A 20,469-nucleotide genomic window follows, 5' to 3' on the forward strand; every position below is an offset into this window, starting at 1 on the left:
GCTCTTTCACTGATAAAATACCCCGCAAACCCGCAGAGTGTAAGGTTACGCCTGAGCGCACAGAAGGGTGAGGGTGGGTGCCTAAATTGACAGGGTTATGCCTGAGCCCTAGGAATGGGGTAAGGGTGGGTGCCTCTAGAGTGTGTGAGTGACAGAGAATTTTTTGTGGGTAACAATTCCCTCTGGGTCACTTGGCATTGGCCACTGTCGGAAGACAGGATACTAGGCTAGATGGACCTTTGGTCTGACTCAGTATGGCCGTTCTTATGTTCTAATGCAGACCAATAGTTTACATGCACTTTCTGATATAAATTAGGCAGCAGTCTCTAAATGAAATTTAAAACTTTATGTTTGCATCCTCAAAGGAATAAAGAAGCTCCAAGAATCATTTGCTACAGAAAAGCAAAAGGAGGCTAAGAACCTAGGCTCACCACTCAGGAAGAAATAAGTAGAGAAAGTTCTACTCGACTAGCAGAGCAGAATTGCAGAAGCCATATTAGCAGATAGGGGAAAAGGTATTTTTGGCACCTTCAGTTCCACCAACACAAAGATGAGCTCTGGCTGGTAATCTTCTTGACAAACAGTGAAAGGGTACTGGGTTATTGATGTGAAAAACTGCACAGGTGCCATCTTTTGCTGTGACCCCAGCAAAACTCACAAATTATGCAGAGTTGGATCTGGTTAGAACTTACAAGGGAGAACCCTAAAAGAACACAAACATATTGAAGGACTTGCATTCTGTAAAATGAACTCTTCCACTGTGTAGGTACTGAAAAATGTCCAAATCTGCTGTCAGAAGACATCCAGCTTCTAACTGAAAAAGTATGAACTCATCATTCTAGATAGCGGTCTTAATGTATTCTTCCACTGGAGCTTCCTCTAAGCAACCTCATGCAGTATCCATCTCTATCCTTTTCAAAACAGGAGATTTTCTACAGTCTCAATGACCTTAAACCTTAAAATCCAAGGAAATGTTTATGCAGAGTCTTCTAACCACACACGCGCACAAGTAGCCATTATATAGAACGATGGTATTGTCTAAATAAAACTTGGTGTGGTTCCTTACACTGAACTAATTGGGGACATTGCTTCCATTAGCCCAGAACCTAAGTATAGTGCACAGCCAAAGTAACTAGCCACTGCGTAAGGGAGAATCTCAAACGCTTCAGCAGCCCCATGGCTGTTGTGTCTTTGCTACACAGGGCAGGATAGCTGGTGGATCTACACAGGTGAAGATCCAATGTCCTCAACTCTGTGTTCCTCAGCCCCATACCCAACCCATTAGGGTGCAAGAAGCCCCATTAAGCTGTGTTCTTTGGCACACAGGATGGTTACGGTCCTGCTGTTTCCTTCATAGCAGAGCTACACCATTTTCCACTATTGTTAGGGCCACAATCACAGAAGAGGCAAGTTTAGCCTCACAGACAGGAGAGCTGCACAAATAATGACATCTGCTCTTTTGTGCTGAGCAAGAATCTCTAATTCTTACTGGAGATTAACAAATGTGGTCTCTATGCCACAATCGGACTGTGGCTACACATCTGCCCTTGGAGCGGGGGCGGGGGAGGAGGGGGGGATTCCCAGTGCAAGTGGACATACTTGCACTAGCTTTCATTGAGCTATCTTGCAAAAAGAAGCCACAACAGCACGGGCAGCGGTGAGTGATGGTGTGGGCTCGCCCTCCCAAATACTTTCCCACGGGGTCCAGGAGGTTTGCACCTGCGGCAGCTAGCCCATGCCACTGCTCCCTGCTGCCTGTGCTGCAATGGCAACACTGCTATTTTTAGTGCGCTAGCTTGATGAGAGCTAGTGTGAGATAGGAATCACACTCCTAGCTCAAAGTGTAGCCATCGTCTAGATTTGTGGATTTAGGCGGGTTACAGAAATATGGAGTATCCCTGTCTTATTAGCCACCAAAGATAATGACATTCCCCATACACTGTTATTCACGGAGTTCACACTTTATGACCTGGTTTGAATTTTCCAAATATGCCTTAGTATTAACTAAGGAGAATTGTTCTTTATGTACCTTCTAGACGGAAGTGTTCATCACCAATTGTCTCTCTGTAACCTTCACCAGACGGATCCTGTAGAAATAAGAGGTACAAAGAAAAAAAAAGATTTAATGGCTTTACAAAACATTGAAACATTACTCAAACGCCTAATTTGGTTCCAAAGTTAATGACAAATGTTATAAGTTATAACACAACTAGCCCTCACAATGCAGTCATCTTCTCTGTGCACATAGGCACCATTTCATGAGTGCTTATGATAACAAGGAGAAAGGAAAAGGTACAGTTCTAAAAGTTTGAAGTATCCCATTCATGGCCACTATACCTTTACTGCAGAGACACCTAAGAAACACAAATCTCATAAAGTTGGCGTTCACCTGGGAATTAGGGGCAGCAGTTAGGGAGCCTTCTGCAGGAAGACAAGGATAAGTCAGTATCTCTCCAAAAGGAGGACTGGTTGTATTCATTAGCTTATTTAATGAGGTCATCTAATCAAGATGAGTCTTAAAGAGACTGACAGAGGCTCAGCAACTTTTTAACCTTCAGAGACTGTACATTGCCCTACCTTTCTAAGCGACTTGTTAGCAGTTACCAACTGTCTCCTTTCTGCAGACCAGGAGGTAACTAAAGCAAGAAATAAGAGCCTAGGAACTCTGAGACCAATTTCTGTACCCTGTTTTTTAATTAGATTCTACAGAACGCACTGGTGTCTGAACAACCCCGAAGAACCTGAAAACTTCCCTTTCTCCTTGTGCATGTACATTTTAAATAAAGTTATGAACTGGTGGCCCAAATCTGCAGCCACCGCATGAGACTGAATCTCACTGAAAGGCATGATTGTCCCGGATAAAACTATAGGTTTTTGCAGGGCCATCAGAGCAGCCATTTTGGATTTGTTCTTCCGAGCAGCAAATCCCCACAACCTCTTTCTGAAGCTTTGTTTTTAATTTAAAATATCTATTAGAGCCCCTTCTTCCTTAATAAGTGTTGATAAGCACCAGCTCTTATCTCCAAAATAAACAAAGGAAGGAATGGGCATGGAAGGAAGGGAAATGTTATTAAATGCTGTGGTTGGGCATTACCACATTTCTGCAAGAGGATGAAATCTTCAAAACTCATGAACTAGGGGCCTGACAATAACATCCTCACATGTGTAGACACAGACATTGGCATAAAGTGGAGAGACAAGCATCATAAAAGAATTAACTTGAAGAAGTAGATTTAGCTGCTTTTGCGTGGCACTCAAGAGTAGATTCTGTGTGAAGTCTTCACACTAACATCTGTAGGTATGAAATCATACCATTAACATATCTATATCTCTCATTTAAACTGTACACATAGGTCTGTTTGGGGGGTATGAAAAGGGAAAAAAAGTAGGAAATAACAGACCCTGGTTTTTTGAAGGTCACACAAAAGATTTGTAAAGTTAGGACTTTTAAAAATTAAGGGATACAAATGCATTTGTGAAAATCAGTGTTTACCTTCATTACTGTGTAAAAAACAAAAAAGGTGAGGAGAGTCATACTAACAAGAACTTTTGACTTACTTGCACTATTAAAACAGCGCTGATGAGTCCAAGCCCTAAGAACACTAGGATAAGTTCAGTTGTAAATATGCTACAACGTTTAGTTTCTTCTTGCATTTTCAAATGCCCCTTTGAACAGGTACACGTCATCATTGTCTTTGGGTCCCTGAAGCAGTGCCTTCCATACTCAAGAGCACCTCCAATAACTTCACAGTAATGAGCTAGGTAGTGTAGTGACTATGCAGATAAACACAGTACCACAATTTGTTCACACATCCCTAGATATTTAGCAGCTGCTTTTTAACTGAGCAGAAATGTTGATTTATCATCTATTTTCTTAGAAAAGAGCCACGGGACAGCTGCTAGTTATAAGCTGAAATCACCTTGCTTTTAACATTCCACCCACAGGAGAATAACTTTCACTCTGTAGCCCCCACCTCTAGAACTCCAACGTTAGCAGTATAGGCATTGGATAGGACTCCCAAGTGCTGATGCCTAATCTTGTTATCTTCTGGGCCAGAGGAAACTATGAAATCCATTGAGCCATACTGACAAACCTCAGAGTCTTGTTATTTATTTATTGATACCAAGTTTTGTTGGTCACCGCTTAATTACAAACAAACAAAACCTTTTCTTTCAAAAGCAAAAGATATTTCACTGTAAAAAAACAAACCAAAAAAAACCAACCACCACCCAATAAATAAGCTGCATCTTTAGCAACTGATACCTCAACAGGCAGGAACTGAGAAAAAGAATGCATAGAGGAGAAAGCAAATAGTTCATATTCTATGAGTTGAACTCCCTATTTTCTCATTTTAATCATTAAATGGGTCTTATGTAAATATTTTTACATGCTAGTTCTAGCTTCACTCCCTCTGTAGCTCCTAGTTATTCATTTAAGTTACGACAGCGAGTTCATACAAACTAAATTGTCAATAATTATTTTCCCCCTTAAGCCAAATTATTATGACTCACCAACTTCTGGGACTGTTTTTGTTGATGGTGTAGAGCAGTAATACTCGTGTTAAATGGCATATGAATTGACAACCCAGTCCTGAAGCTGATGACAGCAACACTTGCACAATTTACTGACATATCTAGACAGCTAGAACTCATCAGCTGCCAATTAAATTTGCTCTTTCGTGCCAGTAAGATTATGACATGCATTATTTCTGATAGACAGACATTTACACAATAGAGGTGTTGGAAACTGGACCTAAAAATATCTCCTGTTATACTAACATCTTATGGGAGAAACTGAAAAAGTAAGCCACAAAAAGTTGCACTGATCCAAATATCACCATTGTTTTGGTAAACAAATTGCACTGGAAACAAGTATCACAGTATCTTTTAACACCCCAAAGACAGATGTCACAACCGATATAAGTGCCATAATGCTCTCTGCTTGTGAAAAGTGTACTGGACATTTCACATATAATAATCTCAGAAATGAAAAAAAAGACAGTGGCTGGGGGAAAGTTATATACAACAGTGCTGATTTCTTCTCCATTATAAAAAATGCAGAATTCTTTCAGTTACGCACAAGTATTGTTTTAAAAAGATTAATTAGACAATCTCTTTCCTGAGGCTGAGATGGGGGAAATGCATTGGCTACACCAATTCTGAAAATTTAATATGACAACGGAGCAAGGCGATGGTGTAGCATACATGTTGGCAATGGAAAAGTAAATGATTTTAATGGAAAGAGGCAGGGCACTAATCAGATGAGGATACCCAAAGAAGAACATGAAGGAACATCTTTAAAAAAAACAAAGGAAATATTTGCTTGATGAAATAGTAGATGTGATGAAAGACCAAATTAAGATTCCGATCTTGCATCTCATTCTGCTAGCATAGACCCTTCTGCTCTGCATGGATGCAAGGGTCCATGTTAGCAGATTGTACTAGAGGACTGGTGCCTAAGAGAGCAAAAGCAACCATGTGTAAGTCTTCGATAGCTGAGATATATCACAGTCCTGACACTGTGTTTTAAATCACAACACTGCATTTTCCAACTGGAACACCAACTCATGAAACAACCAAAACCAGATGTACCCTGTGACATACTATATAAATGAGGTCAGCGAATGTTTGAAAGAGTAAAGAAAAGAAAAGTTTATGCAGAAGGAGTATTCCAGTGTGCTGTTTCTATAGGTTGCCAAACAGGATCCCATCTACAGCAAGTGTTTGCACCTCAGTGGGAGTTTCCCGGATAAATAAGTTAGCCCCTGTTAGCTATCAACACAAATCATACAAAATGACTAAAACTCAAGCTCAGACATCTGCTTCAAAGCTGTTAACAGCTGCCTGGCTGACTTCAGCAGTAAAGACCTTGTGTCCCACATATTCTTTTCTGATAGGTGCCACTGTAGTCAACTGAGATTTAAGGGGGTAGGGATAGAGAGAAGAGTTAATTAGTGCAACTCCCTCAGAAATGCAGCTCAGTATATACATACATAAGGAAGAAAAGGAATTTTTAAAAGCTCCCTACTCCAAACTTCTACGTAACTGGTTATAGTCAGGCAATCACACCTTCTGCTCCCCTTTGCAGTAGGCTCGAACTCTACACTGAATTCAATTTTTTTTAACCCCAATCTGAGCCCTAACCACCCTGTTCAATTTTAATACAGGCATGATCTTCTGAATTGCTGAAGTCAAGACACTCATTCTGGGCATCTCCAGGCTATTGGATTCGAATCCCCAGCTATCTAAAATGCTGCAATCAGAATATTCTTCCTTTCCCAATCTTCAGTCCATGTCACTCTTGTCCTTCAATCCCCTCGCTAATTCTCCATCTGCTAAATTCCTTGTCTTTGCATCCCAGGCTCTGCATGGTGTTACTCCTGTCTATATTTGAGCTCTCATCCCCTTCCATGGTTCCAAGTACTGCCTATTGACTACCCCTGGCATATGATGTGAAGGCATAACAGAGCTGAATGCCATCTGCATATCGTTGGCAATTGAGCCCAAGAATTCTCTCACTTTTGCCCAATAGCTGCATGTAGGTATCAACAGGCCAAGAGAGGATTGAACATTTTGATACTGCACAGGTGAGAGCGCCTTGGGGACAGAGGAGCTGATTCACAGAAGTATTTGGGTACCTCTGGGTAAAGCCTTGAGCTATTTCAGTGTCTTTCTTGATTCCAACCATGTTGAGTGCTTCTACAAAGTCCAAGAATATAAATACAGAACTACCGTCTTGTCCACAAGCATCATCATATCTGCTCCATATTCTGGTCTGAAATCCAGACAGCTCTAGGATTATAGCCTGTAGACAGGTATACTTGGAGAGGGCTCTTTGCTAGCTTCTCATTAAATGCGTTAATTTTGGGAGTATCCAAATGACAAGTTATAGGTATAAATGGCCAACTGTGGAAACTATTACCATGATTAGGTGTGCAATCGTAACTGCACCCCCAAGTTAAGCGCACATTTTGGTCATGCATTGCCCACTTACACATTTGAAAATCACGCCTCAAATATTAATCTGTTCTTCAGTGCTTCCTGCTCCTCTTTTACTCCTGATCTTTTCGACTGTACTGGATCTGCCTGCATTAGGATTGTAAGCCCCTTGTGGCAAGGGCTTCTTATCTCTCCATGTTTATAAAGCATTTTGTATACCTGCGGCATTATACAAATTCAAATGTCTATGAATCCATTCATATCCTCAGCCTCTCAATGACAAAGCTCAAACAGAAACATCACCAGAAAAACAACACAAAATTAACAACAGATACATGAACCATGCAGAAAACCACGCAGCGGAAAAGACAAAACGACAAAGGCTAACACCCACACCCTTAAGCCTTAGTACAAGTCTAATATCATCTCTCGCCAGGGAGCAGAGTTGCTCCCTCCCCTATTTATGTAAACTCTGTGTGTATTTTTAAATTTTGCTTTTTTAAACTACTTAATCATTTAAAAATTCATTGGGATTCTACTTTCCGTAATGCAAATGCAAAGCAGCTCACACTTGGGACAGAAATCAAGGTGACTTTAGCTAGACCAGTATTAAAATATACATAGTAACTGTAGCAATTCAGTTTATTAATTAGAAGTGGCAAGCTCGAGTCTTTTGGGTAAAAAGATAAATTTGACTAATCTACCCCTAATTTTATTAGTCTGTGATCCATTACAACTGGGTCATTCCTTTTCATATTCTAAACATGGAGGCTCCTTTAAAAAAACAAACATCTCTCTAGAGCCACGATATACTACCAGACGATAGAGCTGTTCAAAGAACTGATTGCTTCAGCAAATTCCACCTGCTGGCACTATGTTGTGAAGTTAGAGAAAGGATTTTTTAAAACAAAATAATAATAATCATAAAGAAATCTTGTATCACTGTTGCACATCCTCTAATTGAGGAGCAACACCAATGTGCTCTGAAGGGTCCCACTGGAGAATGTCAAATGAACCCTGTATAGAGGCCCCTCAAAGAAGTGGCAGAGGAACAAAGGTGCTTTGCATAACCAGGCTAAGCTGCAGGTCAACTTGCAACATGCACTTTAAAAGCACTTTCTGTACCTGTCTTGTCCCACTCCCAGATCCTCAACACACCTTCCAACATGATGGAAAGACACCATGTTTCACATCCCTCTGTGGTATTTCTCATGCATTCCTCAGCCTCTGGCAAGCAGGTAGCCTCAATACTGAAATGTAGGCCTTTCACCTTGGTTTTCAGTGGTTAGTAGAACCTTATTTTTTATGTTCACTCATATAAATGTGCACACAAAAGCCATCAGCCTGGTCAAATTTGTTCAGTTCATTTGAAACGTGAGATTACCATTACAGTTTGGCCAGGACTCTACAGAACACATACAGCATGAATCTGGGAGAGAAAAAAACCAAGAGATTATTAAAATTTTGACCTTCTTTTGCATGCCTTCAACTTGCAAAAAAACACCAGGAGTAAGAACTCAGGTATCAGCAGATAAAATTAGTAGACAACCAATGCTGTCTCTTAGGGGACATCTTAGTCTAGATCTTCATTGCAGATTGAATGTCACTGGTATTGGCACCTCTTGTTTGGGGTAAAGTTGAAGTCAGGAGTTTCTCTGTTTTTAGAAGCTCTTTCTACGTTTTTAAAAATCACCTCCACCATTAACATTTAACACACTATTATTTGTGTGGCCTTTGCCTTACTAGGGTGATTGAGATGTGTTTGGATACTCTAGTCCAAGAACTTCGGATAGATAATACTGTCCTACCTTACACTGAATTTGAAGCTAATACATGATCAGCTTTTCTAGAGATTCAAATATTAGTTCTAGAGAAACAATGCGAAAACTTTTAGTTGAAAATGAACTATTTCCAGATAAAAAATATCTAGTCTTCAAGATGAAAGGGAACTAAGACAAAAAACCCACCTGCGGCTATATTTAAATTCATTTTAAAGTCCCTTCAGAGGTCCATGTGTTCAGTTTTGAGATTTAGACATTTGCTGTACTTTGTTCTAACTATCTTCTAAGCTCTTTGCCAATGACAGGTTCACCAGTTTTCTTTCCTTTCCCCTCTTTTATCCTGCCTATGACATGAACTGTCCTGAAGACCAGATTTAAAGGAGTAGGGGTGAGGAAGAATCTTCATCCAGTTTCCATGCTGAAGCTCAACCAAATCCCCAAAATGTGCCGGTGGGTTTTTTTAGGTTTCTACAGCAAGGCAGATACTTTCTTTAAAATGGTTCTTTGTGATGGTTTCCAGGTGCCTTAGGATGGTGAAGCTATATTACCCATTGTATGCTACACTGAGAACAACGCACAAAAAATAAATGTGGAGTACTGTGCCTCATTACACAGTAGAGCATTAATTTAGGATGTGATCCAAAGATCCCTGTGGTCAACGAGAGACTTTCCACTGACTCCAAAGGCCTTTGGATTGGGTCCTTATAGATTTAGTTTGTAATTTGCCAACTTTTTTCTGAGAACATCCAGATTGTCTCCCTATTTGAACACAGGTTCTCCCACAGCATAAGGCCTTGATCTAAAAGCTGCTATAGATGGATAACTTCTGTTCCTCTACTAGGCTCCCCTTAGATTCCCCATATCTCTTCTTAGTACAGGAGGTATTATTTAGGCAGCTCTGGTTGTCAGGAAATCTAAATTCAATTCCTGCTCTGCCACAGACTTACTCTGTGGACTTTGGTCCTCAATTTCTAATCTGTAAAATGGAGTTAATGATACTTACTTTTGTGAAGAGCTCTGAGAGCTAGGGTTGAAAATGCACTATTATTATACTCGGCTAAACAGCACAGGTGTGCAACCCCAGAGACATATGCTAACATTAATCCATAAATCTGTCAACAGGAGGTGCTGGCAAAACAGATGGCTCACATTCTTCCACTCACCACAACCCCTTCCCCCCAGAAAACCCAGGTATGTCAACTAATCATTCCACAACAGGCAAGAATTTTACTGGGCCAGGAAGTCACAGCAAAGAACAACAATGCCACTAGCATGACTTCTAAAATTGAGTCAACAGAGCGCCCTGCGAGAGCATAGACATCAATAGCATCAAAAGGCACACGCTGCGTTCACCCCTCCTCTTTCCCCCTAAAAAATATGTAAGGCAGCCACCATGAGCCAGCAGGAGAGAAAGCTAAGGGGGAAAAGGAGGAAGAGAAAAGCTGTCCATATTCAATCCTGCAAGCAGCACAATATCAAACCATGCTGAATGCCAAGCAGCACTAAGTACACAGAAACAGACACAGGCTAAAACACTGCCACAGCATTTGAAAAACCTGAATTAGATGAGCAGTGACACAGTGACCTGCAGGCTCAGCAGGATTACAAATGTCTATACAGTTGCCAACTAAAAAAATTATACATGAGAGTTACCTCTGAGATAAGGAATTTCAATTGCCATCTCAATAGCTGAAAACTGAGGATACTAAATTTCCCTTGTAATGTTACTGTAGCAACAACAGCTGTGGCAGGCTTTACTCTAAAGAATCTGAGTGCTGTTCTGATTCAGTGTTTCAGCAGGCAGACCATATTGCAATACAGGGACCAGTCTGCCACGCACATTTCCTTAAAAGGAATCGCAGGGCCATAGTACCACATCAAAGCTAGCGAGTTTAGCAGATTTCCCTCCCTCCCAGTCTTTGAGGCTGAGACTTCATACTCCAGAATTTAATATCTTTTTCCTCCCTCCCCCCCCCCAGCCCTTTTGTCTGCGTCTCTGTTCTCTAAGAGCTAACAGATGTTGATGCCATGAAGTTTCAAAGAAAACTTTTGATGCCCATATAACTCATTACAACTAATATATTCCAAGAATGCTTGTAGCTCAGGAAACGCTGGGGTGAAAAAAACAGAGGAGAAGGGGCAAATGTCTACGCTGAATAACCCTTGAGAGAAAATAAATAGTTCACTTCAAAGTCATTGGGGAATTCTTTAACAAGCTCTTTCTTCTGCAAACCACAGAACAAATTCAACTGAGCCTAGAATTCCCAAGCGGAAAGAAAAATAACCCCAAATAAATGGTGAAGCAGATGGAAGTTAAGATGCCCAGTTCACCCATCAGCAAAATACCACAATCTGAAGGTGGGCAATTTCCAAGCAGGCCTGATTATGCCTGGTCATTAACCCACCCCCAGAAAACAGAGGTTGGCAGCAATAACTATGAAGAGACATACCCTAGATTTCTAAAAGAGCCCAAACAGTATGAACAGCTTCATCAGCTCTCGCAATCATTTCGTTCAAGGAGCTATTCTAGTACAGCCTTCAAAAATACTCACTGGGGCAAGTCGTTAATTTATTAATAATTAATGAATTAATTATTAATTATTATTATTATTTTACAGAAGAGGGAAACACTTGCTTTTTCAACCATGTGTTGAGACTCAGGCAATTTGATTTTGAGCCGGGGCTGGTAAATTGTTGTATCCATTTTGCATCCAAACCCTCTCTTAATTTCTCTAACAAATCTCCACCCCCAACAAGCTGCTCCAGTACACAGCTGCATCCTCCTTTCCGTTTGGTCAGAATCCTCCTGGGAGTAAGGAGGGGTTGTTTTGGAGGGCGGGGGTGTTGGAGGAAAGAGGGGGTGAGAATGAGATTACGTCAATTTCCACAGCAGGAAGATCGGATTACGTGGCTGTGCACAACGCAGGGCCCAATCTTGCATTACTGACACAGGCAAACCTCCCATTGAAAGCAGTGACCTGCCTGTCTGAGGACTGCAGGACCAAGCACTCCAATCAGAGAGCTAGAAACAGTAGGGTTCCACACCTCACACCACCTCTACCAGCAGCATTCTTGAGACTTGGAATCTGTCCTACATTTGGAAGAATGTACAATCCAAGTGCAGGAAAAAACAGTTACAGTGTTAACATACCCCCCCACCAACCCACAACCCACTAATTTTACCTAATCTAGGTAATTATGAAGCTCCCAATCCACCTGGTATCTAGGAGCAACTAACTGATACAACTGAATATTTTAAAATATTCTAGGCTTCTCTCATCTTATAATTCAAATGTAGTGACTGTAGATGAACACAAATATTTTGTTTGTAAGGTCTTTAGCGTATTCATGCTTGGACTGAAAACAGAAGCGAAGAATGAAAGTCAGGTGGCCAGAGGAGGGGAAGTTCATTTTTTGGAATGGCACAAATACACCCACCTCTCCATTCCACAATGTACAGAACTACTGCTTCTTTACAGCCCACTCACTTCCAAACACCAACTAATGCATCTGCTTCCAACGGCAGAAAATCCTTCCTATGGCAGCTCACTCTTCACCATCTTCCCCCACTTCAGTTGCTATTGCCACCCACACATCTTTCCAGAAGAAGGGTCCCAAAAATACATTGACAAATAGCATTGAAAACACAGACACCAACTGTTAGATAGATTTGTTCAGACTGAAAAATATATGTTCCTTCTCTTTCTGATGCCTAGTAAAGTGCTGCTTCTTGCACATCTCTTCCACTGCACCATTTTGGGATTATTCAGTTCTCCTATGGAACAAAGAAGGACAAGTCCTCAAAATATGAGTGTAGCCTTGCCAAGTAAAATACCATCAGACTGTGACAGTGCAACACATTTTAGGGATTTACAGCTAAATGATGGACAAACATCAGAAGGTTCAGAGATATGATTAAGCATCCATAAATTCAGAGGTATAACAGAACCCCGCAAACATCATAGGTCTGTAAGATTGGGACTGCAGGTGAGGTGATGAGTCATCCCTGCTTGATTAAGCCACATGTGTTGATGTGTTAGGCTCCAGCCAATCCACAAGCCAGGAGCTGGTCTGGTGACTCTGAGGGCAGGTATATAAGCCTCACATGAGACACAGCAGCTCAGTCTTCCTGATGTCACTTCATAGGTTGCAATTCTCCTGTCTGATAGTGGTGACAGACTTTACAGGCTATAGCCTGCTGCCAGCCTGACTGCCACTGCACTGACCACTAGCTTTGACCATCTATGTCTCAGTTTCTGACATTACACGTCTCCACAAAACAACTAGGTACTTCCAAACATTAGACAAAGAGGGGTTGGTCAGTGCATTAGAAGTCTTTCAAATCTGACAACAACCATATCTACTAGGTGCTCTGACTGCTGTGTCATTTTGACACCCCAGCATGCATCAAACTGCAAATTCATTGCTACCATAACACCCGAGTGGGGCAACCCCACGGGCATCAGAGAAAGGCCTATTTTCTTAATATATTGTGTATTTTCCCCAAGTTCCTTTTATCCTTTGAATAGTGCTATCCTTCAGCCAGAGCTAACTGTAAAAAAGACTCCAACCTCCACAGAGTGGGGGAAAAAAAGGCAAAGAACCTTTAACACAGTTTAAAGAATAACCTCAATGGGCTGATTCTGGGCTCCAGCTGGGCTCTGCAATAGCTGGGATATCTCACTGAAATAGTTTTCACCACAGGGTGGAAAATTAGTGAGTGGCATTTAACCAAAACAACAGTAACTTGTGTTTTCACCAAAAGCCAAAATTTTCTCCATGCTAAAAAAAACCCAAAACAGAATCTTTACATTCAAAACAAATTTAAAAATATGCCTAAAATCCTTAAGTACTTACTCACTGAAGCCAACAGAAACTGTGCCGGAGTAAAGACTTTGGGATTTGGACCAATGACAACAATACTCTCAACTTGTAAAGTGCCATGTTACTGCTTTCCATGTTCAAAGTACTGTCCAAACATTAATTAAAAGGGAAGTGACATGTCCAGGTTTTTATTAAACTTGCTGGACTATCTCAGCTGTCCGCATAATTTTACAGCTTACGCTCAATTTGAGAGTGTAAGTGACTGTTTCTGGAGTTTGCATAATAAAAGCCTTGAGACAATCCAGGGCATAAGAGCTTCCAGTCATGGATATTTCTCCTTCGCGCATTCTCATATCTATGGGCCTTCTCTCTGCAGCTCACAATTCTGTTCCATGTTATCATGTTAGCAGCAATTAACATTCCTTAGATTTCTCCCCATGTTTTATTTGCCAGAGAAACAATTAATCCATTTCTAACTGTACATCTCCAGGCTTCAAGTTTTGGAGGTTGTAGCTACTCAGTGTCACCAACTTTTGTGATTTTATCATGAGTCTTGCAATATTTGGTGTTTTTCTTAAAGTCTTAGCTCCTGGAGTCCTGTGATTATACCCGAGTGTCTCATCTTATATTAAAAAAATTAGGTTTCAAGCCCTCATGGTTGCAGATAAAAGCTTGACAAATGTGGCCTGCAAACCAGAAGGTAAATAAAAAGAACCCAACATTTATTACTTTTTGGAGTCTGGGAAGCCAGCTTCATGATTTTTTAACACATAGGGTTGGCAATACTGCAATGTCCAGGTATTTCTTAATAAGCTGCGAATACATAAGAACTAGACATGAAGCACTCTCAAAACATGCCTACCCACTGCACACCAAGTTCCTACTGTACACACTGGAGCTGTGTTACAGGCAGACAACTCATTCCTCCAAATACAGCAAACTTCATGAGCTGGGACACATTTGAGAAACCCTCATTTGGAGCATAACTACCATTCTCTGGGTACAGAAAGCTCTGAACACAGTGGGGCCAGTATGGTTTCACTGGGTGAATGGGGTAGAGTGAGGGCAGCCCAGACACCAATTTGCTTGAGGTTTGTCTTCACTGCAGCGTCAGCTAAAGTGTTCCCTTAATCCGACTCCTGCCCACACACAAAAATCACTAGCTTGAGTTAAGCAGTTCTTTAAACTGGAGCTGGCAGGCCAGTCAACAGGAAAGGACTGAAGCTTGACTGCTGCTAACGCTTGAGCTAGTGATGCAGTGGGGACTCAGTTACTCTGTGCAGCTAATACAAACACTCTGTGCAGCTGTGACCGCACTAGGCTAATTCAAGAGGCGTTAACTCTAGTGTAGACAACCTGAGCTAAGACTGCAATGGAGACAAGCCCTTAGCTATCACAGTGATCAGCATGGTTGAAGAACAGAACTTGCTTAACAGAGATGGGCCTTGTAGGTCAGGGAAATACAGGCGCATGAGTTCTGTTCCAGAGGCCCCGGGTTCAATCCCCTCCGCCTATGACTCACCAAGGAGTGTGGTGGTTACATATGCTCACAGATATAGTACAGGAGCGCTAGGAATATGAGGCTGAATGTCATACATCCTGCAGGGCCGTAGGCTGAAACCCAGCTCTAGTAAGAAGCCAATCAAATGAGTGAATTTGATGCTGTAAAAACAGTACAGGAATAATACCCCCATTTCCACAGTCCAGTCAAAGATGTATACAGTACCATTCTTGGCTCACACCAGCTTTGTCTGTCTGCCATCCTTATCAAGGCCTCAAAGTGCCTCCACACTGGATGTCCACCCTCATAGCACACAATAATGTTTTCTTCAGTCTCCCTGGCCTCTGGCTTGGCCACTGCTTTTTCCTTCATCAGCACAGAATGCTGCCTAGTCAAAAATGGTATTATCTCTTGGGATCACCAGTCATCTCCTCTCTCCATAAAGTGTGTGAGGAAGCATGGGAGAGGGGTCAGAGTACAGAAAATTCATCACAGGGCCAAAAAATGCCAATAATCAGGATGTGAGTGAGTGACGTGAGTTGGAGATTTTAAGACTCGCAGTAACAGACCTAAAAGTTTCTTTTGGTTTTGTGGCAAGGGTTGTGATTTATAGCAGTGTTTACACAGAAAGACCAGTTGTAATCCTTTACAGTGTTTACACAATCTTTTAATATTTTCCATGTGGATCAGACTCTCTCTTGGGGAACAGCTGAGTAGAAATTACTTGTAGAGCAGTAGTCACAACTGACCCCTGCACTGCCATTAAAGGGACACCTTCACCTTAGAAATCACATCTGTTGGCAACAGCTTTACCTACTGTTGGAACAACAAACACTTGAAAGAGATTAAAGACGAAAGACAATCCCAGTTTTTCCAATCGGTTAACTTTGTCCATTTGACTCTACACAGAATCATTTTCACCGTTTCCTCTTTTTTAAGCTGATTGGTCTGTTTCATGTGTTGTCGTGTGAAAGATGCACAACAATAAAAGAGGAGACAAAAACAATTTCTTTTCAAAAGTAGGAAGATCTGAGTTTTAAAGCCATAAACATGTTGAGGGGATTGAAGAACAGGTGTGACACCCCAAACTACTTTTATTTAACATTTTAAACATAAACTAGGACAAACACCTCCCACAATCACCACTGCTTCCTATGCCCCAATCTATGTTCAATTATTTTATTTATAATTGACTAGGTTTCAAGTCACCCTTCAATGTCTCATACCGAAGGGAGTTAAAGTGGACAGGGTAGATGCCATGTCCCACTGAAGACCCAGCTCCCACTTCCCATTAATAGGGTCAGCAGAAGACAGCACAGAATACTAAAACAGGGCATGAACTCCTGAACCTCCAGCAAAGAAGCAAGAACAGAATTCACTTTGCTACTATGGTTAGGTACTGGGGGCCTGATTCTGATCTCAGCTATACAAACTGCATGCTGCTGTTAAGCCAATGGACTTACATCTGTGTCACAGAGAGCAGCATCTGGGACCCTTTTTTTTGCTGGCATGTTCTAACCCAGTTCCGCTGGTAGTTAGCTAGAGTATCAACACTTCTGATATCAAAGTAGCTATGTTTAGCTTCAGTCCAAAACTCTTAATATTGTGCTTGTAGAGAAATGCAAAGAACCCCGCCCTAGAGAAAGATGAAAGGAGCCCATCTCCCCTTTAAATCGCCAAGCAAGCCAGGGCCTTGACTCTCTTTTCAATGGGAAGTCAAAATGTCTGACTTCAATCAGTTTGTATAAACCAGCTTTTGTTTTTCCTTTTACCCAAATGACTCCACTCTTAAGGATTTATTGTAACTGGATTGCTTTTCTACCCAGCAGGGAGCTGTAGCACTCGCAAAGCTGTTCCACACAGTAGGTTTTCCGCTGATTGAATTTCTAGACTTTCAGCTCTTCGGAAATGTTTGCTCTTGTACAAGCTGTCAGAGGGAAATTGTGTGTAGCCGATTTTGTCTCAGCTAACACTGAGCAGGGTTCCATATACAGGCGGCAATGTGGCATTGAAAAAAGGAGGATCAATCAAAATTGTTAAGGAAAAGAAAGTCTCTGCCACAAAACAAAAACCAAACAGGGTTGGGGGGGAGGGGAAGTGGATGCGAAGGAAATAATTTCCTTCTATATGAATACTGGAAAGAAGCAACAAAATCTAACACTCAGAAAAGCTTTTGTTTAACACTATCAAAAGTTAGGGCTGAACAACCACTCACTGGACTAAAGTGGCTGTTTCCACTTAAACAGGTGGCACAGAAATAGTCTTGGCAGAACTGATTTTTTTTTTTTAAATTTCGATGGATACTATCAATGTTTATTGTTCAGCCTCTTTATAAAAAATTATCATGTAAATTTTCAGTTGTGCAAAATTATTGGTTTTAAGCCTTTTTAGTTTTATTTAAATGTTTACAGTTGCAGGAAATTATGGGCGTCAGACAACTATTTAATGACAGTCAACACTGATATTCAAAAAGTCAACACTTTATAAACTCTTAAAACACAAACCATCAACATCACACATCAAAATATACAAAGCAAATATCCTTAAATCAACCAGTCACACCTGTTTTTACGATTCATTGGCTAGTGCATTTGTAACAAGCCTAATTCAAAAGATTAAATCAGTGGATTTTGACTCTAGATTCTCAAGAAGCATTTTTCTAATTTTGGCTAACTGTAAATTCTGATTACCGTCGATGGAAATATTTTTTCAATGTGTGTACAGTGAAATCAACGTTTACTGATAAAAATCTAATCCTTCCAAACCTACATGTAAACAAAAGCGCCAATACAGAATCATTACCAAGAACAAACCAATGCACAAACACCTCACCTTTTCGGACAGTCCACCCTACAGATACAGTCATGATTTTGTAACTGTTAATGGCCTGGTCACCTTAATTGTTTTCAGTTTGTGTCCACAGACCAACAAATTTGCATAGTGACTGGATATGCTACCCAATTATGGTTGTACGAATGCATTCTGGGAAAACTTGGACAGCTATCCCAGAGTGCCTCAGCTGCTGTTCTCATCAGACAGCACTGTGGATGACTATGCAAGAGGCACTTCCTCCTACCATACAAGTTTTGCAAATTTCCTACACAAGTCCCACAATCCTCTGCATCCTCAGACTACATCTACATTTGAACTGGGAGACACGATTCCCTGCTCGTGTAGATGTGCTCCAGATAGTGCACTCAAAATAGCAGTATAGGCAGGGTAGCATGGACAGCTGCTTGGGCAAGCCACTTGAGTAAGTACCCAGGGATCTGGGCGGATATGTACTCAGGTGGCTAGCTTGAGCTGCTACCTCAGCTACACTGTTATTTTTAGTGTGCTAGCTTGAGCACAGCTAGAGTAGCTATGTCTAGGTGAGCTGGGAATCGTACCTCCCGGCGTGATGCAGACATACTGACAGTGCATTGTCACCTTTTCCTAATCACTGATACTTGCCTGGCCATTCAAACCACTAGCCCTGTTCTAGGTGATAGCTGTTTAACAGCCTAGAGCCTGCACAGGGGAGAAATACATACAAAGCAATCTGAGGTAGTACATGAGAAGGAGAAAGCAGCATATGAAGAGGTATGCATTAAGGATCTCTTAAAGGCCCTGTGTACACTAACTTTTTCGTGTAGTGAGCCTTAACTGTGTTCCTGTAACCAGACTAAAGTTTGGGATCACCCAGGGTTTAAACTTATTTACAAGGACATGGGAGTTCTGAATACACTACAAGTTTTAACCATTTGGTAATCTGGTCAGGAGACAACTATGTTGTAACCAAGTCCCCTGGCTCTGGTATAGGGAAGATTCCTCAGTAGATCTGGATTTGATCACTCTCATATTAGAAAAATATGGTCAAATGATTTTTTTTATTCAGAGAGTATTGCAACTGATGGGCTATTCTTTCATGCTGCACATTAAAAGCCTACCTGTTACACAAATCTACCCTGAACTGCAGTTTTCTTTTCAATTGGTAGGCCTGAGGCCTTGTCTATACTAGGAGATTCGATCTAAGTTACGCAATTTGAGTTACATGAATAGCGTAGCTCAAATCGACGTAGCTTAAATCTACTTACTCTGGGGTCGACATTATGCGATGTTGACGGGAGACACTCTCCCGTCGACTCCCCCTACTCTTCTCGATCCGGTGAAGTACAGGAGTCGACAGGAAAGCAATCTGTGGTTGATTTAGCGGGTCTGCACTAAAGGAAAATAATCTTCATCCTAGGACTCATTTGGTAAAACTTGCGTAATTTCTTTCTTTTTTGCAGAATAGGTTATTGTAAATGTATATAACAGCACTTCTGCTGATTTCAATTATTGAGGAGGGAGGGATAGCTCAGTGGTTTGAGCATTGGCCTGCTAAACCCAGGGTTGTGAGTTCAATCCTTGAGGGGGCCACTTAGGGATCTGGGGCAAAAATTGGTCCTGCTAGTGAAGGCAGGGGGCTAGACTCGATGACCTTTCGAGGTCCCTTCCAGTTCTAGGAGATTGGTATATCTCCAATTATTACCTTTTATTACCTATTACCCGTTAAATCGACTGCCGATGCATTGAAGCCCTGAGAAGCATCCTTGAAAATAAAGGTCCTGAAGCTGCTTTCCAGTGACGTGGCCAAAATCCCACTGATTTCAATGGTGCTAGATCAGGCCCTAACGTTCCACGCCCTGGCATTTTTAGATGCAATCAGAAGGGTGAAATTTACCATAAAACGAGGAATAATACAAGTAGGGAGGGTCTGCTGCCATTTCCCTTAGCCTCTGTAATTTTCCCTCCCCATTTTCTTCTCTCACTCTTCCCTTTTCAACTCCCACCCCATTTCGCTTTGTGTGTGTGTGTGTGTGTGTGTCTCAGCGATTATCCTGCTCTGTTCCAACACACTTCCCCAAGTCAGCACATTGCCTTCCTTCTCTTTCTTGTCTGAGACGGTCATCTGTGTTTCTAATCAGCACAGCAGCCATGGCAAGCCCAGATGATGAAAGGGAAATGTCTTGGCTCCAAAGACTACTGGAAGGGCCACTTGAGTGATCAAAGGCACGAGGCACTGCTGTTTGCACTGTATTAGTTTAATGAACCCCATTAAGTGCTCAACAGATCGGATAAATAGTCATCTGCCCACTCCACAACATTCGCTGAAAGTCAAGGAGTTTCCCCCACCTTCTGTTTATCTTTTGGGTGCTTTTATTTCTTCTTTGAGTCAAAAGGAAAAACATGTAAATAAAAAGAACAAAAAAATAAAACGAAGAGAGAGAAAATAACTGATAAAATGAGAAATGCCAGCTTTGATCAGTCTTTACAACTGCTTCTATTAAGATTTACTCCAGCTGTCCCAGTCATCAATGTGTTGTCACTACTTCGGTTCAGGAAACTGACTCTAGGGCTGCAATAATGCATAGCGGCTAAATAAAGTGTTGCCTCCGAGTG

General features: G+C 41.4%; 1 protein-coding gene across 2 annotated transcripts in view; it reads right to left on the reverse strand.

Annotated features, from left to right (window-relative positions):
• The window catches only part of NKD1 (NKD inhibitor of WNT signaling pathway 1), a 150,725-nt gene that overhangs the window by 55,435 nt on the left and 74,821 nt on the right, over positions 1 to 20,469 (reverse strand). For both annotated transcript variants that reach the window (XM_044987744.1, XM_044987743.1), the window contains exon 4: positions 2,030 to 2,087. In XM_044987744.1, the coding sequence (XP_044843679.1) occupies positions 2,030 to 2,087 (58 nt within the window). The remainder of the gene's footprint in view (positions 1 to 2,029; positions 2,088 to 20,469) is intronic.

Source organism: Mauremys mutica, chromosome 14, assembly GCF_020497125.1.
Source record: "Mauremys mutica isolate MM-2020 ecotype Southern chromosome 14, ASM2049712v1, whole genome shotgun sequence".
NCBI classification, from domain to species: domain Eukaryota; kingdom Metazoa; phylum Chordata; order Testudines; family Geoemydidae; genus Mauremys; species Mauremys mutica.